The sequence below is a fragment of the Balaenoptera acutorostrata genome, chromosome 4 (genome assembly GCF_949987535.1).
Source record: "Balaenoptera acutorostrata chromosome 4, mBalAcu1.1, whole genome shotgun sequence".
Classification (NCBI taxonomy): Eukaryota; Metazoa; Chordata; class Mammalia; order Artiodactyla; family Balaenopteridae; genus Balaenoptera; species Balaenoptera acutorostrata.
This window is the reverse complement of record NC_080067.1, coordinates 13326976-13353910: the sequence shown is the minus strand read 5'-3', so window position 1 is coordinate 13353910 and position 26935 is coordinate 13326976. Positions and strand designations below refer to the sequence as shown.

The 26935-nt window shown below is 37.1% G+C and overlaps 1 protein-coding gene and 1 pseudogene across 1 annotated transcript in view; one reads left to right on the top strand and one right to left on the bottom strand.

Moving 5' to 3' along the window:
• MRPL3 (mitochondrial ribosomal protein L3) overlaps positions 1-18174 on the top strand; it is a 48746-nt gene extending 30572 nt beyond the window's left edge. Inside the window, exons 7-10 of the mRNA XM_057545677.1 lie at positions 3821-3929; positions 5362-5439; positions 6949-7026; positions 17686-18174. Coding sequence (XP_057401660.1) covers positions 3821-3929; positions 5362-5439; positions 6949-7026; positions 17686-17838 — 418 coding nt within the window. The 3' untranslated portion in view covers positions 17839-18174. The remainder of the gene's footprint in view (positions 1-3820; positions 3930-5361; positions 5440-6948; positions 7027-17685) is intronic.
• Positions 18175-21799: 3625 nt separating this feature from the next.
• Positions 21800-23966, bottom strand: LOC103002215 (elongation factor 1-alpha 1-like; annotated as a pseudogene).
• Between the last annotated feature and the right edge of the window lie 2969 nt (positions 23967-26935).

The following is a 26935-nucleotide window of genomic DNA, read 5'->3' as shown; positions in this document are numbered from 1 at the left end:
AGTACGAATGCTCTAAATAAAATAAATTTTTTATGTTTTCCTAATTTTCAGATATGTTTCACTAAATTTGGAACTTCTAACATTGTGTTCTTAGCTGATTTGAATTTTCCTTTATTTGGTTTTTTCTGCTGTCATTAAAAACTGCAGCAGAAAAGGGGTGGGAGAGATAAAGTATGTTATGTGTTTTATATCCTATTTAGTAAAGTGAAGGTATTATTTTATGTGACCTGTGAAAACCTTATGTTTGAATTCTGCACGGGTTTGCTAAGTGTAGTTTCGTTCATATCTTGCTCTTGTTTCGTTTTTCTTCTCCAGTTGGGCGACAACTGAGAGAAACAACAGAATAGACACCTGTGCCCCCTCCGTGGAGCAACAGGTGCCCTTTGTTCTCCGTAGTCTCAATTCAGCCAGTGATTTGTCACATCATGTGTGTCTTACCCTTTTGTTTAAAGGTTATTTATTGAAGAGGCTCCTGTTGTACACAGTATAACAACATGATGTGTTCTAGAACTAGATTGAAAAACAGTCTGTAATTGGCTGACAGTAATTAGCACTTTCAGGATACCACTTTGATTTTGTAATTGTTTGCTGGTAAAATGAGCTAAATTATCTCCTGTAATTTACCTGGAGTGTCTTTTACTGGTGCACACATGCATGCTCTCTCTTTAAGCAGGAGATGAATCAGTTTGAGAACTCAGAAGTTACCAACAAACTTTCTACAAAGAATGACCAGTGTTAGAATGCCATATTTTGAAAACATGCTCATTTTAGATTTGGCATTGCCAGTCCGTTCCCTTGTTTTCTTTAAAGTGTTATTTGCCAGGGCTTCCTTGGTGGTGCAGTGGTTAAGAATACACCTGCCAATGAAGGGGACATGGGTTCGAGCCCTGATCTAGGAAGATCCCACATGCTGCGGAGCAACTAAGCCCATGCACAACTACTGAGCCTGTGGTGTAGAACAACTGAAGCCTGTGCACCTAGAGCCCATGCTCTGCAACAAGAGAAGCCACCACAATGAGAAGCCTATGCACCACTACGAAGAGTAGCCCCCACTCGCCACAACTAGAGAAAGCCCGCGTGCAGCAATGAAGACCCAGTGCAGCCAAAAATAAAATAAATGAAATAAATAAATTTATAAAAAATTTTTTAAAATGTTATTTGCCAAACAATATCATAAGTTCAAATGACTCTTTAGTTACTTCTTTTTTATTTTTAAATTGCAAAGCATTTATTTTTCAAATATCAATATATTCTAAAATTCAGCGTTAAGTAGAAATATTTGTTAAGTTTCTGAAGCCAAATTTCAGTAAAATATTTGATTATCATAGTTTCCCTTCTTAGATGTTAACCTTGCAAAGTTTATAGTGACTTTTCAATGAATATATGTTAAATTTCTGTTTTAGCTCTTTGATCAAGCATAAACATTATTTTGAGTTTTGGAGGCAAAAAAAGAATTACGTACAGGCACGCCTTGGAGATACTGCAGTTTGGTTCCAGACAACGGCAGTAAAGCGAGTCAAGCTTTTGGTTTCCTAGTGCATATAGAAGTTATGTTTACACTGTACTGTAGCCTGTACAATAGCATTATGTCTAAAAAAACAATGTATGTGCCTTAGTTTAAAAATACTTCGTGGCTTAAAAATGAACGAAATATAATGCCATTTTCAGCGACATGGATGGACCTAGAGGTTGTCATACAGAGTGAAGTAAGTCAGAAAGAGAAAGACATGTATCGTATAATATCACTTATATGTGGAATCTAGAAAAATGGTACAGATGAACTTGTTTGCAAAGTAGAAATAGAGTCACAGATGTAGAAAACAAACTTGCGGTTACCAAGGTGGGGGAAGGGTAGGGTGGGATGAATTGGAAGATTAGGACTGACATATACACTACTATATATAAAGTAGATAACTAATAAGAACCTACTGTATAGCACAGGGAACTCTACTCAATGCTCTGTAGTGACCTAAATGGGAAGGAAATTTTAAAAAGAGTGGATATATGTATATGTATATCTGATTTACTTTGCTGTACAGCAGAAACTAACACAACATTGTAAAGCAACTATACTCCAATAAAAATTAAAGAAAAAAAACTTCATGGCCAAAAAGTGCTAATCATTATCTGATCACACAGGGTTGCCACAAACCTTTCAAATTGTAAAAACCACAGTATCTGCGGAGCATAATAAAACAAGGTGTGCTGGTCAGTGTACTCCATAAGTGATGTGTTCAATTGATTAATGTGAAAAAAGCTACATTTAAATTATTCATATAAAAATAACTTTTGACATGTGATATGATATTATTCGACTGTTCTATACATATTCATATTATTTTTATGCTGGTTTCTTGATTTATCTAAAACAAACCATCTTAGTCATGTGGGCTTACTTCAATCCATTGCTCTCTGATAATTCTTTGTTAAATGCATAGCAAAGCCCTTGTGGAAATAACATAGTTTTCAAAATCTTTTGTGATTGGTCCTTTTTGTAAATGTCCTGAACTGGGCACTATTTATTTAATAATAGCTAGCTTTATTAAATTAAGGGAACACAACATGAAAAATATGTTGATATATTATCTAATGAAAAGTGGAAAAAGTGTTCATATTAAGAGTCTATAAAAAGAAGCCTGGTAGAGTCTTACAATTCATTCTAGCCCTTTCCTTGTATCATTTGTCCCGATATATTTGACAGAGATAAACTCTAATACTGCTTGAACCTTAGTGTTGTGTCTACCTACATTGCATAATGTTTCTCTAGTTAGCAGAATTTGAAAATAGAATGGTTTTGTTTAAAAATTGAAATATTAGATTTTTTCTCTGATTTTATTTCTCCATTGGCTTCTGATTCAAACCTTGAAACCAAGATCCATCTTCTAAACTTGTTCAGCATTTAGAGCATTATTACTGTTTTATTTCGTGTTCTATTGTATATTGCTGCCTAGCACATTACCCTAAAATACAACAGCCTAAAACAACAAACATTTATTACCTCACAGTTTCTGTGGTCGTAACTCCCAGTACAGCTTAGCTGGGTGCCTCTGGCTCAGGGTCTCTCACGAAGCTGCATCCGAGGCAACAGTCAAGGCTGTGGTCATCTCAGGGTTCAACTTGGGAAGAAGTGCCTACAAGCTCATTAACATGGCCACTGGCGAGCGTCAGGTCCACAGTTGTTGGCTAGAGAGGTCCTTGCTGCATAACTCTCCATAGAATAGCAGCTGGCTTCCTTCAGAACCGAGAGTGCAGAGATGGAAGCCAGTGTCTTTGTAACCAAGAGTCAGAGGTGACGTCTCATCTCTTCTGCCGTAGTTTATTCCTTAAGAGGTGAGTTGCTAGGTCCACACAGACTCAAGAGGAGGTGATTGATCACACAGGGGCATGTGTACCAGAAGGTGAGTTTTTTCAGGGTTTTTTTTTGTTTGTTTTTTTTGTTTTTAATTTTTATTGGAGTATAGTTGCTTTACAGGAGGTGGGGGTCTTAATGGTGGCCTGCTGCATTGCTTACAAGTACTTTGAACTTATAAAATGTCCCACTTTTACTGTGTTGTTTCATAGGATTAGGAAGATAGAACTGCTTAGCTTGCTGTTGTCTCACAATCTTGAACTAATCATTTTATGTAGAATGAGACTCCAGGAAGGGGTGCAAACCAGGACAGAGATAAAGGCATGTTCATTTGTAGTTTTGCTTGTATGGCCTTTTCTAGTTATTTGGATAAGGAACTTTGCTAAAAACTCTAAGGTACTATCAAAGTATACAGTTGGGGATATTTTATCCTCTGTTCATTATGTAAATTCTAATGCCTATCTTGTTCAGTATTGGTAAAGGTTTCCAAGGTGTCATGAAGAGATGGGGATTTAAAGGCCAGCCAGCTACTCATGGTCAAACAAAAACCCACAGAAGGCCTGGAGCTATTTCAACTGGTGTAAGTATAAGTTAGTGATCCTCTTTTTAGTACTAAAGATTCAGCTTTTGTGTATATGGTGCTTTAGTCTGTCCTTGGGATCAAGTCACATTATTTGAATCTTACTCCAGGTGGGTCCTAATAAAAGTCACACATTTATGAGTCCTGGCCTTACTTACTTTCCAGAGCCAGACTTGAATCATTTGGTTATATCCTACATACTTACGGCCAGTGTTCTCAGTACTTGTCTGCCTACTTTCTTTCCCATCTCTGTCTCCCATCCTACACTCTGATGTGAGCTGCCAAGTGATCAGGGATCAGAATGCTGCCATCTGCCCTCACTGGTTCCTTCACAGATTTGTTTTTGCCTTAGAGGAGACTGTTGGGAAAAGTTGTCAAGGACAGTATAATGATGAAGGGGAAAGTAATAGAGAAAAAATGGAGAAATAGACAATAAGAGCATAGGAAGGAGAGAAGGAGTTTTGTACTGCTAATTTAGTCCTACTGAATATCTCTCCCAGAGGTGTACCATAAAGAGCCTGGGGGAGTCTTACTCTTGGGTGGGAAGAGTATGGAAGGGCTTAGGAGTGGCAGGAGTGGCACTTAACTAGATATACTTTTTTGTTACACTTTTTACTTTGGAACCATGTTAATGTTTTACAAATTCAAAGTAAAATAAAAATGGGGGGGTGATCCATAATGGAATATAATTAGGAAATGAACATAACTATTTCAAATGAGTAACAGAACCTCACTAAAGTGGGGGACTAGAGTGGACTAATAACTCAAGTAACTTGTGAACACATAGTTGTTGGCTGTATACCCGGAGTCTAAATTTAAAACGTACTGTGTGCAAGTGTTGAGTTCTAATTATGTTTTTTTAGTAGTATTAGTTAGCCATTCTGAGATAATTTTCTGTGAATTATAGGATTGACCAGATAAGTGAATATATTGATAATGGAAGCCAAGTTTCTTACTATTGGAGGTAACTAACTCTCTCCTTTAGTCACTCTGCAGAAGGATAGTAACATCAAAAGCCAGGGTGGGAGAGTAGGACCATTCCAGCAGCTGCGGACTGGATGGAGTCCAAGTCAGTTAATACGGAAGATTTGTGAAAACAGGCCAGGCAGTCCATTTTTTCTTTGAACGGTGGTGTGACATGTTTTTATGTCCTTCTCAGCCATTATGGGCTCAGTTGCTGCTCTCTTGTTACTGAACTTTTCTCCTAAATATGTTCTTAGTCTATATTTTTTTGTTCTAATCTAATTTAGAAAGGGAATTCTCTAGGGGTAAATGTGACTAAATCCATGTTTAGTTCTTTACTGGGGGCTAGCAAAATGGGGGAAAAAATAAAACATTTTAATGACATATCTTATTTGCATTTTGGTTTGATCAGTACTGTTTGAAATTGAGAGTACTACTTAAAAGCGCTACTTTTGGTTCTCTCCTTTAGGATGTTGCCAGAGTCTGGCCTGGAACTAAAATGCCTGGACAATTGGGGAACATAGATAGGACAGCATTTGGACTGAAAGTAAGTTTCTTGAGTGACTTTTCATAGGAATGGTTAAATTAGTGCCTATAGGCAAATGCACCAGCATACATATTTAACATGTGTTGGCGTATGGTGGTTCTAATAGGTTTTACAGTTATTGAGGGGTGGGGGATACGTGAACTCTGTGTGTGTGTGTGTGTGTGTTGGAGTTGTCATATATGTTCATTTAACATGCAAGCCATGGAAAATGCACTCATTAAAAAGAAAAAGTTAATTGTCTACTATTTGACCTGGAAGATTTCCATAAAGTGTTGTTGCATGAAAAAATAGAGATTCAGAGCATTATGTATAATACTCTTATAAAAGAGTAAACAGAAACTCCCTACATATATATGTCACCATGCCATGTAAGCACAGAGAAAAGTAGATGGTTATATATCAGATTGCTTTCGATTAAATGTCAAATGTGTGGGTGGATGTGGGTGAGGAAGAGGAGAGAGGAAGACAAAGTAGGAGACAATCAAAATAGGAAAATAGAGTACTAAAAAAGCATTGTGGTATACATCCATTTTTGTAAAATAATTATATATTTAAAAGGGGCAGGGAGTTAAATTCACTCTCTGCTAACTTGAGGAATATATGTAATATCTAAGTGAAAATGAGTTGTACATAATAGGTGCCATATAATTATATTTTTATTAAAACAACTAATCTGTATATATGTATGAAAAGTGTAGAAAGTACAGAAAAGAAAATAGGCCATTCAAAAGAACAACCCCCAAAGACAACCACTGGTAACATTTTGGTGCATATTCTTTCATTCTCTATTCTAGATATATTTTATTTATAAATTTTAACCAGCAGAAGTTTTTAAATTTTATGTAATCTAAGATTTTTTTTTCACTCTCTGTTACATTTATACTTGCCACAGACAACTATATTTGTATCTGACTTTGTGCATTTTCTTTTCATGTATGCATATGTGTGACAGGAGAGAGATTTCAGTTTCCCTAGTATTTAACATTTAGCCATGAGGTATGGGTCAAACTTGATTTTACCCCCAAATACTTTCTCAGTACCATTTCTTGACTGTTCTCTCATTTGTGTAAATGTTTTTCCCATATGAAGATCTGTTTGAAGGCCATCTGCTCAGCACACTTTTTAAAACAATTAGACCCAGAGAGGTTGCGGCTTCCCAGTTTCTAGTTGCAGCAAGCTCATGTTAACTAAGAATAAAATAAAATTGACTTTTCATTTGTTATTCTTAATGGTGCCAGAAGAATATTGAAATATCCAAGTAGTCTTGATCGTTCAGTCACATTTATACTTAAAATGAGAGTTTTCTACCACTTACATGAGACATATCTGTTGTAGTATTGCAGTACAAGTCATCCATAGGATTTGAAATTTTTATTCTCATTCAATATTTTGAGGTGCTAACATGATTATTTCTTTACAGGCTACTTATAGCCTCAGCTTTTGTTTGTACTGATATAAGTATATTCTCATATTTTTGACTCTTAAGGTTTGATTTTATTTCCACTTTAGGTGTGGAGAATAAACACAAAGCACAATATAATCTATGTAAATGGCTCTGTACCTGGACACAAAAATTGCTTAGTAAAGGTATGTATAACTGTCTTTATGTCTTTATTTTCCCTTGTTCAGAGAGGTGGATGTGTGCCATAAGTTCTCCTCTCACCCATAAATGTGTCTTGAAAATAAGTAGCTGTTTCTCCACATGTTCTTTGCTAATTTTTCTGCTTTTTTTAGTAGCACCTGAGTGAGAAAATTGCACAAAATAACCTATAGCCTATGTCTCTAAAACCATGAACCTTCACAAAGGGTAGGTCCAGTAAGAGGCGCTTTAGAAATACAAAAAGGATATTAGCAAAACCACTTGCAAAAATATCAATATATCTCTATCCTTCCAAAAAATAACTTTTTCATTTTTTAAGAGTACTTTGACACGGGAACCAGAAGTGTGGGTGGTGGAAATAAAATGAGAATCAACAAGAAAGGTGGTTTGAGGTGGACATTTTAAGGAAAGATTTATTATTATTATTATTATTACTAGCATTGCTCTGTGTTTTCCTTAAAAATACATTTTTATGTTCAAAACATGAAGAGAAGAAAACATGTTATACAAGATAGACTTGAAAAAATGTTCTTAATCTCTCAGAGATTTATTTCCATCAAATAAAATACAAAATAAATATTCAACCTGGGATTTAAGTCAACATAATACAAAATGAGATGTCACTTTTGAATTTTGAATCTTCCATTCTGAAAATAAATTTGTAGTTGAAGTGATATCAGCAGTTCCCCAAAATAGATTCTTCATTACTCTTCCAACAATAACAACAAAAATAGGCTGAAACTTAACCCTCAGATTTTTCAAAAAACCTGTCTTTTTCTATGTATTCTTTTCATTTCTTAAAGTAGGTTCTGTTACTAGCATAAGGTACAATATTTATTTCAGTCTTAGAGTAATTAAAATCCCCTTTCTGGAACTCTTCACTTTTTTGACTAGAGTATTCTCATTTTTTTTTTTAAAGAAAAAATGCATTTGATTAATTCTTGCAAGATTTTTTGGTCTTTTTTTTTTTAAGTTTGCAGTTTTTTAGGTTTAAGTAAGTTTTCAGACCCCCGGTGACCCAAGTCATGTATATAGTGACAGGTACTGGAAGCCAGCAGGTTGTCATTGTGCTTTTCCTAACATTTGGGCTTCATAATTCAGTGTATTCCTACCTCCAGATTTATTACATTGTTATAAATATAACAACCAAATAAAAGAGGAAAAAAAAGAAAATGATCATTTTTCATAATAAATTATACTGGATAGCAGATGAAGTTTTAAACATTGTCAAATCCTCCTTTTCTCCCCCATTTGCTGTATACAGTTCTAGGCTGGCTTCCAGCTGAGCCTCACTGTTGCCGTGACTCCTCAGGTTCACCTCAGCATCTTCCTTGACACCAGCAGGGATGAACAGGTGAACTGCCTTGAAAAACTATATGTGCAGGGTTCTGATCTGGTTGTTATAAACAATTTATAATCAACAACACGTATTACTCAGATTTTTCCACCCACTTCAATAAAGATTGCCTCCAAAAACTCAATCCATTTAATGGATGGTGGCTTGCTATCACTGAAGATATTCAGAAGGTACACTGAAGGCAATTCCAAAAGAGGAGTCCAAATACATTTTGAGAAACTGTACCATCAGAGAAATGTCTAGACACTTTGAACTGTTAACACGCTAGGTGAATATATTTCCAACAAACAGATTTTGATAAAAGAACTCATCCTGAAAAAAAATCTTTGAAATATAGTGCCTTTTAACTGTCTTTTATAACCTTAAATGTCTGTCCCAAACATTAAGGTGTGGGTTTGGGGGAGTTTTTTGTGGGCTTATGTTTTAAATGTCAAAAGTTTGGTAAATCTTCTGAAAACAGTCACCCCACTTTGTCCATTCTTCCCAGTGATCCCACAGCAGGTGAATAAGCCCCTTGCCGTTGGAGGTTGAGGCTTGTCCTGCTGGACAGGCAGCCTCATTGGCATCCACTCACTCCACAGGAGCTTTTGGTTCCATCAGAGTACAGAGCACAGGGCTGCCTGTCATTCATTCTAAAGTTAGTAAGATAGTCTTAGGGATAACCAAACTGTTTAATTAATGTAAGCTTTTTGTTCTTCTTTGGATTCACTAAATGTATTAAGAGAGCCTAAAGAACTGTTATTTACAGCATAGTGTACTGTACTATTTGTGTGTGCTCGTCCCTATATTCTAATTTATAATTTAAGTTTGTTTTCAGATTTTCCTGTTTTGTGTGTGTGTGTCCTACCTCCAGCTTTCCTAAAAAGTGTTTGAACTGGTTTGCCAATATACATAAATATAAAAAGAATGAGAGGGAGTCCTGAAGGCAGGGAAATAATAAAGCCAGGGATAAGATTCAGTGCACAAAAACATGTACCAGCAAATTTGGGACAAGATGGTGGAGTAGAGGGACCTTGAGCCCACCTTCTCTTATGAGCACACCAAAATCACAACTAACTGCTGAACAATCATCAATTAAAGAAAAAGCTGGAGACTACCAAAAAAGATATTCTACATGATATAAAGAAGAAACCACAATGAGATGATAGGAGGGGTGCACTCGTGATGTAATCAAATCCTTTACTACCTGGCGACACAAAAACTGGAGAATGATTATATCACAGATGTTCTCCCACAGGAGTGAGAGTTCTGAGCCTGACGTCAGTCTCCCCAGCCGGGGGCCTGGCATCAGGAAGAGGAGCTCCCAGAGCATTTGGCTTTGAAGGCCAGTGGGGCTTGATAGCAGGAGTTCCACAGGACTGGGGGAAGCAGAGACCTCACTCTTAAAGGGCACATGCAGAATCTCATGCACCTGGAACCCGGGCAAAAGCAGTAATTTCATAGAAGCCTGTGCCAGATCTACCTGCTGGTCTTGAAGGGTCTCCTGGGAAGGTGGGGGGCAGCTGTGGCTCACCCTGGGGACATAAAAACCAGTGACAGATATATTAAGGAGTATTCATCTTCATGAACTCTTGCTGGAGGCTGACATCTTGCTTGGGTCATTAGCACCAAAACCTGGCCCCACCCAACAGCCTATAGGCTCCAGTGCTGGGACACCTCAAGCAAACAACCAAGTGGGCAGGGACGCAGCTGCATCCATCAGCAGACAGGCTGCTTAAAGACTTCCTGAGCCCACAGCCGTCTTTGGACACACCCCTTGACACAGCCCTGCCCACCAGAGGGCGAGGAACCAGCTCCACCAACCAGTGGGCTGGCACCAGCCCCTCCTGCCAGGAAGCCTGCACAAGCCTCTAGAGCAGCCCCATCCAGCCAGGGTCAGACACCAGAAGCAAGAAAGCTATGATCACACAGCCTGTGGAACTGGGTCTGCAAACAGACTGGTCCCTGATCCTTCAGTGATGAGAGGGAAGTGTACTGCTGGGATATACAGGACATCCCACTTCTCCAGGGTTGGGAAATGCAATTAACCTGCCACACATAAATATACAAGTAGAAATTTGATGGAATGAGGCGGCAGAGGAATATGTTTCAGATGAACGAACAAGATAAAATCCCTGAAGAACAGCTAAGTGAAGTGGAGGTAGGCAGTGTACTCAAGGAGTTCAGAGTAATGATCGTAAAGATGATCCAGGAATTTGGGAAAAGAATGGATGCACAGAGCAAGAAGTTAGAAGTTTTTAACAAAGAGTCAGAAAATATAAAGAGCAACCAAACAGAGATGAATATAATAGCTGAAATGAAAAATAGAAAGAACCAGTAGCAGAATAAATGAGGCAGAAGAATAGAGCAGTGAACTGGAAGAAATAGTAGTAGAAATCACTGCCGTGTAACAGAATAAAGAAAAAAGAATGAGAAGAAATGAGGACAGTTTAAGAGAACTTTGGGACAACATCAGGAGCACTAACATTCCCATTATAGGGATTCTAGAAAAAGAAGAGAGAGAAAGGGCCTGAGAATATACTTGAAGAGATAATAGCTGAAAACTTCTCTAACCTGGGGAAGGAAACAATCACCCAAGTCCAGGAAGCGCAGAGTCCCATAGAGGATTAACCCAAAGAGAAACACACCAAGACACATAGTAATCAAATTGACAATACTTAAAGATAGAGAAAATATTAAAAGCAACAAGGGAAAAGCTATAGATAATGTACAAGGGAACTCCCATAAGATGGTCAGCTGATTTTTGAGCAGAAACTCTGTAGGCCAGAAGGGAATGGCATGATGTATTTAAAGTGATGAAAGGAAAAAATCTACAACCAAGAATACCCAGCAAGGTCCTCATTCAGATTTGATAGAGAAATCAAAAACTTTACAGACAAGCAAAAGATAAAAGAATTCAACACCACCAAACCAGTTTTACAACAAATGCTAAAGGAACTTTTCTAAGGGGAAAAGAAAAGGCTGCAACTAGAAACAAGAAAATTATGAAATGGAAAAGCTCACTGGTAAAGGCAAACATACGATAAAGGTAAATTGTCCACACACAAACTAGTAGGGAGGTTAAAAGACAAAAGTAGTAAAATCATCTGTATCCACAATACGCAGTTAAGGGATACACAAAACAATTAGATGTGAAATATGATATCAGGGACCTCCCTGGTGGTGCAGTGGTTAAGAATCCGCCTGCCAATGCAGGGGACACGGGTTCAAGCCCTGGTCCGGGAAGATCCCACATGCCATGGAGCAACTAAGTCCGTGCACCACAACTACTGAACCTGTGCTCTAGAGCCCACGTGCCACAACTACTGAAGCCCACACACCTAGAACCCATGCTCCACAACAAGAGAAGCCACCACAATGAGAAGCCCACGCACTGCAACAAAGAGTAACCCTCACTCGCTGCAACTAGAGAAAGCCTGCGCACAGCAACAAAGACCCAGCGCAGCCCCCCCAAAAAATTAATTAATTAAAGAAAAAAAGAAATATATCAAAAACAGTAATTGTGAAGGGAGGAGAGTACAAATGTGGGGTATTTAAAATGCAGTTGAAATGAGATCAGCAACTTAAAACAATCATATATATTTATATTTATATATATGCACACACACTGCTATACTAAAACCTCATAGTAACCACAAACCAAAAATCTATAATACATATACACACAATAAAGAAAAAGGAATCCAAACATAACACAAAGATAGTCATCAAATCACAAGAGCAGAGAACTAAGAAGAAAGGGACAAAAGACCTACAGAAATCTAATAACAAAATGGCAATCAGAACATATATATTGATAATTACCTTAAATGTAAATGGATTAAATGCTCCAATCTGAAGGCATAGACTGGCTAAATGGATACAAAAACTAGACCTGTATACATGCTGTCTACAAGAGACCCACTTCAGATCTAGAGACATACAAACAAAGTAAGGGGATGGAAAAAGGTATTCCATGCAAATGCAAATCAAAAGAAAGCTGGAGTAGGAATAGTCATATCAGACAAAATAGACTTTAAAATAAAGACCGTTACAAGAGAGAAGGACACCACATAATGATCAAGGGATCAATCCAAGAAGAGATACAACAATTGTAAATATATATGCACCAAACATAGGAACACCTCAACATATAAGGCAGATGTTAATAGATATAAAAGTAGAAATTGACAGTAATAATAATAAGGGACTTTAATGCCCCACTTACATCAACGGACAGATCATCCAAACAGAAAATCACTAGGGGAAACACAAGCCTTAAATGATACATTAGACCAGATGGACTCAATTAATATGTATAGAACCTTCCATCTGAAAGCAGCAGAATACACTCAAGTGCACATGGAACATTCTCCAGGATTGATCATATGTTGGGCCACAAAGCAAGCCTTAGTAAATTTAAGAAGATTGAAATTGCATCAAGCATCTTTTCAGACCACAACTCTATGAGTTTAGAAGACAACCAGGGAATTCCCTGGCGGTCCAGTGGTTAGGACTCCGTGCTTTCACTGCCGAGGGTGCGTGTTTAATCCCTTGTCAGGGACCTAATATCCCACAAGCCGCCCGATGCAGCCCAAGAAAAAGAAAAGAAAACAGCCACAAGAAAAAAACTGCAAAAAACACAGACACGTGGAAGCTAAACAATATGCTACTAAACAACCAATGGGTCACTGAAAAAATCAAAGAGGAAATCAAAAAATACTTAGAAAATCATGAAAACGAAAACACAATGATCCAAAACCTATTGGACACAGCAAAAGCAGTTCTCAGAGGGAAGTCTATAGCAGTACAAGCTTACCTCAGGAAACAAGAAAAATATCAAATAAACAACATAACCTTACACATAAAGCAACTAGAGAAAGAACAGTCAAAACCTAAAGTTAGCAGAAAGAGAACTCATGAAGATCAGAGCAGAAATAAATGAAATAGACACTTTAAAAAAAATCAATAGAAAAGATCAATGAAATAAAAGCTGATTCTTTGAAAAGATAAACAAAATTGGTAAACCTTTAGCCAGACTCATCATGGGAAAAAAGGAGAGGGCCCAAATCAGTAAAATCAGAAACGAAAAAGCAGAAGTTACAGCCAATACCACAGAAATACAAAGGATCATAAGAGGCTGCTACAAGCAACTATACAGCCATAAAATGGACAACCTTGAAGACATGGACAAATTCTTAAAAAGGTGTGATCTCTCAAGACTGAACCAGGAAGAAATAGAAAATATGAACAGACCAGTTACCAGTACTGAAATTGAATCAGTAATTCTAAAACTCCCAACAAACAAAAGTCCAGGACCAGATGGCTTCAGGCAAATTCTACCAAACATTTAGAGAAGAATTAACACCTATCCTTCTGAAATGATTTCAAAAAATTGCAGAGGAAGGAACACTTCTGAACTCATTCTATGAGGCCACCATCACCTTGATACCAAAACCAAAGATATCACAAAAAAAGAAAAGTACAGGCCAATATCACTGATGATCACAGATGCAAAAATCCTCAACAAAATCAAACAAACAAATCTAGCCAGCCGAATCCAACAATACATTAAAAGGATCATACACCATGATCAAGTGAGATTTATCTCAGGGATATAATGAATTTTCAGTATCTGCAAATCAATTAGTGTGATACACCACATTAACAAGTTGAAGAATAAAACTATATGGTCATCTCAATAGATGCAGAAAAAACTTTTAATAAAATTCAACATCCATTTATGATAAAAAGAAAAAAAAAAAAAACTCCAGAAAGTGGGCATAGAGGGAACCTACCTCAGTATAATAAAGGCCATATGTGACGAGCCCACAGCTAACATCATAATCAACAGCAAAAAGTTGAAAGCATTTCCTCTAAGATCAGGCACAAGACAAATGCCCACTTTTGCCACTTTTATTCAACATAGTTTTGTAACTCCTAGCCACAGCAATCGGAGAAGAAAAAGAAATAAAAGGAATCCGGATTAGAAAAGAAGTAATTAAATTGTCACTTTTTGCAGATGACGTGATACTATACATAGAAAATCCTGAAGATGCTATCAGAAAACTACTAGAGCTCATCAGTGAATTCTGTAAAGTTGCAGGGTACAAATTAATATATAGAAGTCTGTTGCACTTCTATACACTAACAACAAAAATCAAAAGTAAAATTAAGGAAACAATCCCGTTTACAATCACATCAAAAAGAATAAAATACTTAGGAACAAACCTACCTAAGGAGGCAAAAAACCTGTACTCTGAACATTATGAGATGCTGATGAAGGAAATTAAAGAAGACACAAACAGATGGAAAGATATACAATGTTCTTGGATTGGAAGAATCAATATTGTTAAAATGACCATACTATCCAAGGCAATCTATAGATTCAGTGCATTTCCTATCAAATTTCCAATGGCATTTTTCACAGAAGTAGAACAAGAAATTTTAAAATTTGTATGGAAACACAAAAGACCCCGAACAGCCAAAGCAATCATGAGAAGGAAGAATGGAGCTGGAGGAATCAGGCTCCCTGACTACAAAGCTACAGTAAGCAAAACAGTATGGTACTGGCACAAAAACAGACATATAGATCAATGGAACTAGATAGAAATCCCCAAAATAAAGCCATGCACATATGGTCAGTCTACATCAAAGGAGGCAAGAATACACAATGGAGAAAAGGCAGTCTTTTCAATAAGTAGTGCTGGTAAAACTGGACAGCTGTGTGTACAAGATTAGAACATTCTCTAGCACCAAATACAAAAATAAATTCAAACTGGATTAAAGACCTAAATATAAGACCAGATACTATAAAACTCCTAGAGGAAAACAGGCAGAACACTCTTTGACATAAATTGCAGCAATAACTTTTTTGATCCTAGAGTAATGGAAATAAAAATAAACAAATGGGATCTAATTAAACTTAAAAGCTTTTGCACAGAAAAGGAAACCATAAAATGGAAAGACAACCTGCAGGATGGGAGAAAATATTTGCAAAACGATGCTACCAACAAGAGATTAATTTCCAAATGTACAAACAGCTCATACAGCTCAATATCAAAAAAAAAACAAACAACCCAATCAAAAAACAGGCAAAAGATATTGACTGTCTAAGTAGACATTTCTCTGAAGAAGACATACAGGTGGCCAAAAGGCATATGAAAAATAATGCCCAACATCGCTAATTAGTAGGGAAATGCAAATCAAAAAAAACTATAATGAGGTATCACCTCACACCAGTCAGAATGGCCATCATCAAAATGTCTACCAATACTAAATGCTGGAGAAGGTGTGGAGAAAAGGGAACCCTCCTACACTGTTGGTGGGAATGTGAATTGGTGCAGCTACTATGGAAAACAGTATGGAGATTTTTTTTTAACTAAAAGCCGAGTTACCATATGGTCCAGCAATCCCACTCCTGGGTATATATCTAGAGGAAACGATAATTTAAAAAGATACATGCACCCCAGTGTTCATCGCAGCCCTATTTACAGTAGCCAAGAGATAGAAACAACCTAAATGTCCATCGACAGAGGAATGGATAAAGAAGCCATGGTACGTTTATACAATGAAATATTACTCAGCCATAAAAAAAGAAAATAATGCCATTTGCAGCAACATGGATGGACCTAGAGATTATCATATTAAGTGAAGAAAGCCAGACAAAAGACAAATATTATACAATATCGCTTATATGTGGAATCTAAAAAATGATACAAATGAACTTATTTACAAAACAGGAATAGACTCACAAACATAGAAAACAAACTTATGGTTACCAAAGGGGAAAGGGGTGACTGAGGTATAAATTAGGACTTTGGGATTAGCAGATACAAAGTACTGTATATAAAACAGATAACCAACAAGGATCTACTGTATAGCAAAGGGAACTATACTCAATATCTTGTGATAACCTATAATGGGAAAGAATATGAAAATATGTATATATGTATAACGGAATCACCTTGCTGTTTCTTGGGTATAATAGATCTATAAAAATTTGAAAGTACTTGAGAATTCACCGTTTAGGCATTTATAACTAAATGTTCACAATTATCAAATTTGCACAGAAAGTTTTGTTGTTCGTTTTGTTGTTTATCTGCTTGGGTTTTATTTTCATTTACAAATTCTGAGACAATTTAATTGGTAAGAATTTGACTTTTTTTTCCCAAGTTAAAGTTCAACTCAAGATTAGTGGATTGGAAAAAAAAGTTAAACAAGTGTATTTTCTTCTGGGCAACTTACTGATAATTTCTTGGAACAATTTAATGAGAGAAATTAATATAGGTGTTTTTCTGTACTTAGCTATTCCTAGCAGCTGTGTACTTACTTCAACCATATTATTCATTTCTTATTGCCAAAATGAGTATGCCTTATTTTAATCTGTTTGTGTAATTACATGTAATTGTTTTTTTTTACTTCTCTCTGAATGAAGGCTGTAGAATGAGTCAGAAGCTTTAAAGAACCTAATGTTTTCCAAAAATATAACCCAACATTTTAGATCATATCGATATCTGTACTATTCCTCAGTTAATGAATTTACAAATGTAATTAGAATATTTTTAGAATATAAAGAGTTAATACAGCTGTTTTCAAGACTTCTGGGTTTATTATTGTTTCTGCTAAATACTATTCTGTCCTTAGCTTCTCAAAGAGAACATTACTTGTTAAATATAAGCTAATTTCCTTAACAAAACTTGATATTTTGGGTTATGTGCTCTTAGAATTAAGACTAACAAAAGTACTAGGTAAATTTTATATTTTTTAACCCGAGCTCAAGAAATTTATGGTAGAATATAGAATAATAAAAATACATGATATGAGTAGATAATAAAATCAGTAATTGAGAAGTAGATAGTAATACCTTTTAGGTATATAGTTTATGTCAGTTCTTTATATTTGAAAAATCAATTTGGGTATAATTGATATTTATGTAGTAATTGTAGAATATAATTTATTCTGTTGGGCAGTTCTGTTTATGGATAAAATATAATCAGAGTAATTTTATTCTCATGAGATAGCTGATTAACTTGAGGAAGGTTATATTTCTGTCATTGGATGAGTTAAGTTTATTGGAATAAAAATACATATATAAAGTAAAAGGAACTCAGTGTATAACAGCTGTGTTATTCACATTAGAAAATGAAGGAACAAAAAACAAAGAAAAAGGAAATGTAGGAAGAGCTATTCTTTGATTATGAATAAGACTATAAGCAAATAAGTAAATAAAGTAATAAGTAAACCAGACTATCTTTAAATAACTTAATTGGTATCACTTATTAATAAGATCTTTGCTTCCTCCCCCCAGATCAAAGATTCTAAATTGCCTGCATATAAGGATTTCTGTAAAAATCTACCATTCCCAACATATTTCCCTGATGGAGATGAAGAAGAGCTACCAGAAGATTTGTTTGATGAAGATGTGTGTCATCCTGGGGCGCCTTCTATTACGTTTGCCTGACCTCATTGGACATGACAGACTCCCACATGTCCTGTGAATTCTGATGAGCCAGAACAATAATATAACCAGGAATTATGTTTTCTTTTCTTAGTAACAACATACCACAGTGGTTATCTTTGTCAAGGGCATAAATTTATCCCTCATCCTCCAACTGAATTTCATTTAAAAAATTACCACATTAAGCAAATCAGTTAAGTAGATTGAATATGCCAAATTTAGATGGACCAGCAGTTTGCATATTAGTAAAATCTTTGTAATTTGTGGGCTTTGTTCTTTTTTTACTATGTATTTCTCAAGTTATCTTAAATGTTTATAAATTTAGCTTCTTTTACTAAAGATTTGTCTGTCTTTGTGAAAGAGTGGTTGTGGAACAGTGTCAAATCATATGGGGACTATGGTGTTACCTATTTAGGTAAAAGAAACCATTTCCTGAGTCCTAAAAAGAAAACGGAATTGAGATTTTTATCTAGATTATAGAAATGTTTATGTCATAGTTAAAGGCCTGACACAATAAGATCATAAATTATGGGTCTTATTTACACTTCTTTTGGGAGGTATAGTTATTTTTTAGTTAGATCACTCAACTATAAGACAGGTGTAATTATTTTTCCTTTTTATTCAGCCGTGCCCTGCAGCATGCGGGATCTTAGTTCCCTGACCAGAGATCCAATCTGCCCCCCACAGTGGAAGCTCAGAGTCTTAACCACTGGACCACTGGGGAAGTCCTGTAATTATTTTTCCTTGATGCCTTCCAAAAGGGATTTGAAATGGCCTGGGTGTACATTCAACAAACTTTTTTTTTTAATTAATTTATTTATTTTTGGCCGCATTGGGTCTCCGTTGTGGCACGCGGGCTTTCTCTGGTTGCAGTGAGCGGGGGCTACTCTTTGTTGTGGTGAGCGGGCTTCTCATTGCTGTGGCTTCTCTTGTTGAGGAGAACGGGCTCTAGGTGAGCAGGCTTCAGTAGTTTGGCATGCGGGCTCTAGAGTGCAGGCTTAGTAATTGCGGTACACGGGCTTAGTTGCTCCGCGGCATGTGGGATCTTCCCGGACCAGGGCTCGAACCCGTATCTCCTGCAGTGGCAGGCAGATTCTTACCCACTGCGCCACTAGGGAAGTCCCTCAACAAACTTATTAATCACTTATTACTCATGTTAATTAAATGAGTTAAATGTTAATAGCTCCTGGGTTTCTCTTCATTGTATGGAATGAAAATGTTTACTAATGGCTACTTATAACAGATAATTAAGCTTAAAAATGTTAAGTATGAGCAGGCCTCATTTAACTACTGAATTTCCTCTGGACCAGATTCCTGAGGATCCACAGAGTAACTTTTTAAACTCCAGGTATCTTCTGAGACTTGATTCACATGGCCACCCAAGAGACTTAATAACCACAGTGTTAGACCTTTTAATAACAAATCCATTAGTTATCAGGGAATCACACGAAAATCTAACAGTATTTTCCTTCCCACATTGCATTTCTCATTCTTAATTTTAAATCCAACTGTAGCCACATCTCTTAAAGTTTTCATTTATACTTCATCTCTTTTCATTAAAGACTTGTGACTTTAATGGTTCTGGTGACTGAATACAGCATCAATATACAAACATATAATAGCAATATTTAATTGGGGAATTCTGTGGGAGGAAAGTGGATACCATCCACAACAGCAATTTTTTAAAAGGTTACTGAGGAAAAAAAGCCTGACATATATTCTAGAAGGTCTTATTGAAGAAGATAAGATGTTATTGAAGGACATAAAAGATAACCAAGATAGTCTTTTCCATTTTTTAAGTTATGAATGAAAAGACTTAATATTGTAAAGAATTCAGTTCAATCATATTTTTAAAATCTCAACAGGACTTACCATAGAACTGTTGAAACTGATTCTAAAATTGATATGAATGTGTAAATTCAAGAATAACCAAAACTTAAAATGGTACCCATTGGTTAGGTTTGCCCCATACTATGATTAGGGACTATTTATGCATATTTAACTTTGAAATTCTGAATACTGTATGCATCAATTCTATTCCTTTAATTAGCTGCATTTGACCAAAAGATTTTAGTGAACTTATATGTCAAGGTTGCTGATAAAGTTATGGGAAGCAGCTGTTACCTTGCAAAACAAATGAACAATTATTGCTGGGAGAACATAAACTCTTGTTTCTGAATAAGGTATTTGCAGAGGTTTGTATCAGGAGTCCCCAACCTCTTCTGAATGAAAAACTGTGTTTAATTTCCCAGAAGCCATTGATGGGGGGAATCATTACTCAGGAAGGATGCTTTACACAGTGCAGGAAAGGAATCATATCATCTGAAAGTAGCCAGATGACAGGAGACCCAGGACATATGGCGTTTTGAAGAAGGCAGGGAGTCCTCTCCACTAGAGAGCCTGCCCCAGACCCATCACCATCTTCCTCTAGAGTTTGTGTTACCAAGTCCAAGCTCGTGCTGCTCACCCCACAACAGGCCAGTAAATCAAGAGACAAGCTGTTGGGGCAAGGAAAGCCAGCAGACCAAGAAGATGGTGGACTCATATCCCAAAGAACCATCTTGTCTGAGTTAGAATTCAAGTTTCTTATATAATAAAAGCAAAGGGAGTAAAGTCAAACATTTCCTGGTTCCAGCCAGCCTCCGGAGGGGATGTGTTAATTCACAGGTGGGCCTGGTCCAGATGTTTCCTGTGAGCTAAACAAAGGTATTTTAGCTTAATGCTCATTACCTGGGAGGCAGGGTTTCCAGAGATGGGAATTGCATATACTTTAAGCTTGCAGGCAACATCCCTTTAGTGATTAACTTGTAATAGAATACAAAGGTTCTTCCCTATTACAATTCCCCACTGCCAATGTCCATTCCACAGTCTTGAGGGGAAAGGGACAAAGACTGCTCTGGCTACTCCCTGCTAAACAGGGGCAATGAATATTCTTTAGAATCTTTAGGAGTAAAATCCTCTTTCCTTTTTTATCTACAACCATTTGAACCTGATGAAACTCCTTAGCACTTTGTTGTCTAATTTGTAATTGAACTTGGGGTTGGGGTTCGGTTCCAGTTCCCAATACATGTACTAAGTTCCTGTGCTGTTTATTTGGAAAAAATTAAATAGGTTGACCCCTCTCCGGCCATAATGAAATTACCATTTACTTCAGTTCAATAGGCAGACCTGTTGGAGTCAAACTCATGAACAGGGTTTAGTATAATGCCCAAAGTTTTAGCATAATTGGCAACTGCTAGCTCTTTCAGAGCATTTATAGATTCTCCTGCCTGGACAGACACCTAGAATGAGCTACAATACAGTATTTCAAAGGGGCTTAATTTAAGCCTGCTTCTGAGAGCCACTAATCCATAGCAGGGAAACTGGCAAGGCCTTATCCCAAGTTAAATTAGTATTCATTTTCTCAGTTTTTCCTGTTGATTGTGGTCTCCAGGATTAATGTAGTTCCAATGCCTTAAATCAAATCAGGGGATAATTTCCTTTTAGGAGGGCTTTAACTGATTAAAAAGTACTGATTTTAATGAACTTATTTACAAAACAGAAGCACAGACTTAAAAAACCAAAGGGGAAAGGTTAGGGGGGGAGGGATAATTAGGAGTTTGGGATTATCATATACACACTACTATATATAAAATAGATAATCAACAAGGACCTACTGTATAGCACAGGGAACTCAGTATTCTATAATAACCTATATGGGAAAAGAATCTGAAAAAGAATATATGTAACTGAATCACTTTGCTGTACACCTGAAACTAACACAACATTGTAAATCAACTATACTCCAATACAAAATAAAATAATTTTTAAAGTACTGATTTTAAAAACTGGTAATTTTAAACTGTCACACACAAAACCAGTGGTGCACAAAACAGTGTCCTTTCCTTCTGAAGTTTATACAATTCATTGTTATCATTAATCAGTCTTTTTACAAAGAGTCCTGAGACCATTATTCCACCACTTATTAAGACTGGGGTGGCAGGTATTGGAGATAATATTCATTTAGCCTCTGAGTTTTCTGGATGGACTTGGTGACCTTGCCAGCTCCAGCTGCCTTCTTTTCCACCACTTTAATAACACAGCAACTGTCTGTCTCATGTCATGAACAGTGAAACAACCCAGAGGAGGATAGAGAAACTCTCAACAGATATGGGCTTGCTAGGAACCGTATCAAGAGTAGCAGCATCACCAGATCAAAAATTTGGTGCTAGGACTTCCCTGGTGGCACAGTGGTTAAGAATCCACCTGCCAGTGCAGGGGACATGGGTTCAATCCCTGGTCTGGGAAGATCCCACTTGCCACAGAGCAACTAAGCCTGTGCACCACAACTCTTGAGCCCATACGCTGCAACTACTGAAGCCTGCACGCCTAGAGCCCGTGCTCTGCAACAAGAGAAGCCACCACAATGAGAAACCTGTGCACTGCAATGAAGAGTAGCCCCCACTCGCCGCAACTAGAGAAAGCCTGCACGCAGCAACGAAGCCCCAGTGCAGCCAAAATTTTAAAAATAACAATAAATATAAAATAAAAACGAACTTGGGCCCATCTTCCAGCTTTTTCCCAGAATAATGATCAGTCTCCAGCTCAGCAAACTTGCAAGCAGTGTGAGCTGTGTGACAATCCAGCATGGGTTCATATCTAGCACTGATTTGGCCTGGATGGTTCAAGATAATCACTTGAGGTATGAAGCCAGCTGCTTCCATTGGTGGATCATTTTTTCTGTCACCAGCCACATGGCCACAACGAACATCTTTGACAGACATGTTCTTGACATTGAAGCCCACATTGTCCCCAGAAAGGGCTTCACAAAAGCTTCATGGTACATTTCAACAGACTTTACTTCAGTTGTAACATTGACTGGAGCAAAGGTGACCACCACGATAGGTTTGAAACAGTCTCCACTCAACCCACAGGGACAGTACCAATACCACCAATTTTGTAGATGTCCTGGAGGGGCAGACTCAAAGACTAGTCACTTGGATGAGTTGGTGGCAGGATGCAATCCAGAGCAGCATGGTTCCACTGGCATTGCCATCTTTTGGGTGAATTTCCATCCCTTGAACCAAGGCATGTTAGCACTTGGCTCCAGCATGTTGTCACCATTCCAGCCAGAAACTGGCACCAATGCTCCTGCGTTGGGGTTGTAGCCAATTTTCTTAATGTAAGTGCTGACTTCCTTAACAATTTACTCATATCTCTTCTGGCTGTAGGGTGGCTCAGTGGAATCCATTTAACAGCAACATTTAGTTGTTTCACACCAAGAGTGTAAGCCAGAAGGGCATGCTCATGGGTCTGCCCATTCTTGGAGATACCTGCTTCAAATCCACCAGCATCAGCAGCAACAATGAGGACATCACGGTCAGCCTGGGATGTGCCTGGAATCATGTTTTTGATAAAGTCTCTGTGTCCTGAGGCATCAGTAATAGTCACGTAGTACTTATGGTCTCGAATTCCCACAGGGAGATATTGATGGTGGTACCACACTCATGTTCAGCTTTCAGTTTGTCCAAGACCCAGGCAATCCTCTTCAGAGACTTTTTCTGTCCAGGTGGGATTGCTTCCACCCATCCTGAAAAAGTGTCCACAAACACTAGCAGGTATCTGAAATTTCCTGCAGCTCAAGGCATTTGTGTCCAGTCGTTGGTGGCACAGATTCCTTTGTGTTGGGCCCCCATCTGGGAAGGTCCAACAGCAGTCTTTGGGTTGCTTTTAGCACGAATCATGCAATTCTGAGTGACTGGCTGGATGGTCTTCTATAGGTTAGGCCCCATTATATATTTTTGAATCCATTGTAAGGTGGCATCTCTCCTGTAATGGGTACTAATATGAATGTGCTGCAGCACAGGGTCCAAGATCACCTCAGGAATCAAAACAATTGTGCACTACATTTCCAGCCAGGCAAGGTGCAATCCAAGTGAAACCCCACTCCTCGACCCTCTCTTTGTCCTTTTCTGAATATACTGGATGGTATTTTGACAAGTCAGTCTGTGGGAGAAGTGATCCTCTTGCCTCAGAGGGTATTGCTTTAGATTAGGTGTCCCAGCGTCCCTTTTTAAGGGGATGTCTATTGGCGATGTGTTTTTGGTCTTCCCTGGGGTGCTGTTAGCACACACTCTGGTCTTACCTTTCATAGACCTGGGGTTGGGGTGAGGGGTGGGAGGGGGAGGAGAGCTCTTTCTCCTGGGGTTTTCATGAGCACCATCTGTAGGCTTAAAGAGTGTTCACGTGGGACTCTGATGTCAAGCTGTTCTGAAGAAAAACTAAGGGTGAAAGCTCATTGTTCCTCCCCCAGTAGGGGCTTAACTCTCTTCCAGTTACTCCCCTTTCAGGAATCCAGTGCCAAAAAAGTGGCATTTTGTTTTACATCTTCATTCTTCTGTTGCTGTTCCCTGTTGAACACTTTAAAAACAACATCTACCCATTGAGAGGGGTTCATTCCAAATGCACCATCTAATCTTCACAACTTTCTCCCAATATCTGAGACACTTTGTCCAAAAAAGATCAAATTTATCATTCTAATATTTTCAGGGGTCGCAGGATCTGCATTAGTATAATGTCTGTAGGCTTGATAAATCTTTTCCAAAAATTCAGAGGGATTTGATTTTGCTGAATTTCTTGAATTTTTTTTTTTTCCACACACACACACTGTATTTTATTTTTACAAGAGATAAATAGACTGACACCAAACATTGTACATGGATGACCACAACAAAAGCAACAATGATTGCAATTACCAAACATGAAACACAGTTATACTATGTCATAATATTGACATTCAGTCCAGTAATCCTCCACTGTAACAGCTCCTTTACTTTGCAGTGAAAATTGATTTGTATATTCTTTTCCTCTGAGTCCTTGTGGGATTTTTTTTTTTTAATTCAGACAGAAAGTCACAAAAATTATACTCATCCTCATCAGTTCACTCAGTCCCATGTAATTAATTTCTTTTTTTTTTCATCTTGATCTTTTGTTAGCACTTTTATGAGTTCATCAGTTTTTCATTAGAGTTCTGAAAATGCTTATTCATTCAGTTCAGCAGTACAGTCAGTTACCAGAAACCTGTACTTGTCAGAGTCTTTTCCATGAATTTCTTGAAGATGAAACTCTTTTATAGGAACATATTTGCAAAATCATCAGAGTACACCCAGAACTGTCTGTAAATGACAAAAGACTTAAAAATGACCATGGTTAAAGATTTGATGAAAGTTCATAATAATGCAGTTGACAAGAAAATTAGTTATTTCTGAGATATACATTTTAAAGTAATAACTAGGATTATTACTTATAACATTATACCAGAACATATAAGATTTTTAGACGTTTCCTGTAATGTCTGAAACATTTATATTAACATATTTCCATACATATTTCCATACAAATACAAATATAAGATTTTTAGAAATTTCATGTAATGTCTGAAACATTTATATTAACATATTTCCATACATATTTCCATACAAATACAAATATAAGATTTTTAGAAATTTCATGTAATGTCTGAAACATTTATATTAACATATTTCCATACATATTTCCATACAAATACAAATATAAGATTTTTAGAAATTTCATGTAATGTCTGAAACATTTATATTAACATATTTCCATACGTATTTCCATACAAATACAAATATAAGATTTTTAGAAATTTCATGTAATGTCTGAAACATTTATATTAACATATTTCCATACATATTTCCATACAAATACAAATATAAGATTTTTAGAAATTTCATGTAATGTCTGAAACATTTATATTAACATATTTCCATACAAATAACCCAATGAAAGTTTAGTATTAGTTGTTTTGTTTGTTTTTTTATACTGCAGGTTCTTATTAGGCATCAGTTTTATACACATCAGTGTATACATGTCAATCCCAATCGCCCAATTCAGCACACCACCATCCCCACCTCACCGCAGTTTTCCCCCCATGGTGTCCATATGTCCATTCTCTACATCTGTGTCTCAACTTCTGCCCTGCAAACTGGCTCATCTGTACCATTTTTCTACATTCCACATACATGCATTAACATACGATATTTGTTTTTCTCTTTCTGACTTACTTCACTCTGTATGACAGTCTCTAGATCCATCCACGTCTCAACAAATGACTCAATTTCGTTCCTTTTTATGGCTGAATAATATTCCATCGTATATATGTACCACAACTTCTTTATCCATTCGTCTGTTGATGGGCATTTAGGTTGCTTCCATGACCTGGCTATTGTAAATAGTGCTGCAATGAACATTCGGGTGCACGTGTCTTTTTGAATTACGGTTTTCTCTGGGTATATGCCCAGTAGTGGGATTGCTGGGTCATATGGTAATTCTATTTTTAGTTTTTTAAGGAACCTCCATATTGTTCTCCATAGTGGCTGTATCAATTTACATTCCCACCAACAGTGCAATAGGGTTCCCTTTTCTCCACACCCTCTCCAGCATTTGTTGTTTGTAGATTTTCTGATGATGCCCATTCTAACAGGAGTGAGGTGATACCTCATTGTAGTTTTGATTTGCATTTCTCTAATAATTAGTGATGTTGAGCATCTTTTCATGTGCTTCGTGGCCGTCTGTATGTCTTCTTTGGAGAAATGTCTATTTAGGTCTTCTGCCCATTTTTGGATTGGGGTGTTTGTTTCTTTGATATTGAGCTGAATGAGCTGTTTATATATTTTGGAGATTAATCCTTTGTCCGTTGATTCATTTGCAAATATTTTCTCCCATTCTGAGGGTTGTCTTTTCGTCTTGTTTATGGTTTCCTTTGCTGTGCAAAAGCTTTGAAGTTTCATTAGGTCCCACTTGTTTATTTTTGTTTTTATTTCCATTACTCTAGGAGGTGGATCGAAAAAGATCTTGCTGTGATTTATGTCAAAGAGTGTTCTTCCTATGTTTTCCTCTAAGAGTTTTATAGTGTCCAGTCTTATATTTAGGTCTCTAATCCATTTTGAGTTTATTTTTGTATATGGTGTTAGGGAGTATTCTAATTTCATTCTTTTACATGTGGCTGTCCAGTTTTCCCAGCACCACTTATTGAAGAGACTGTCTTTTCTCCATTGTATATCTTTGCCTCCTTTGTCATAGATTAGTTGACCATAGG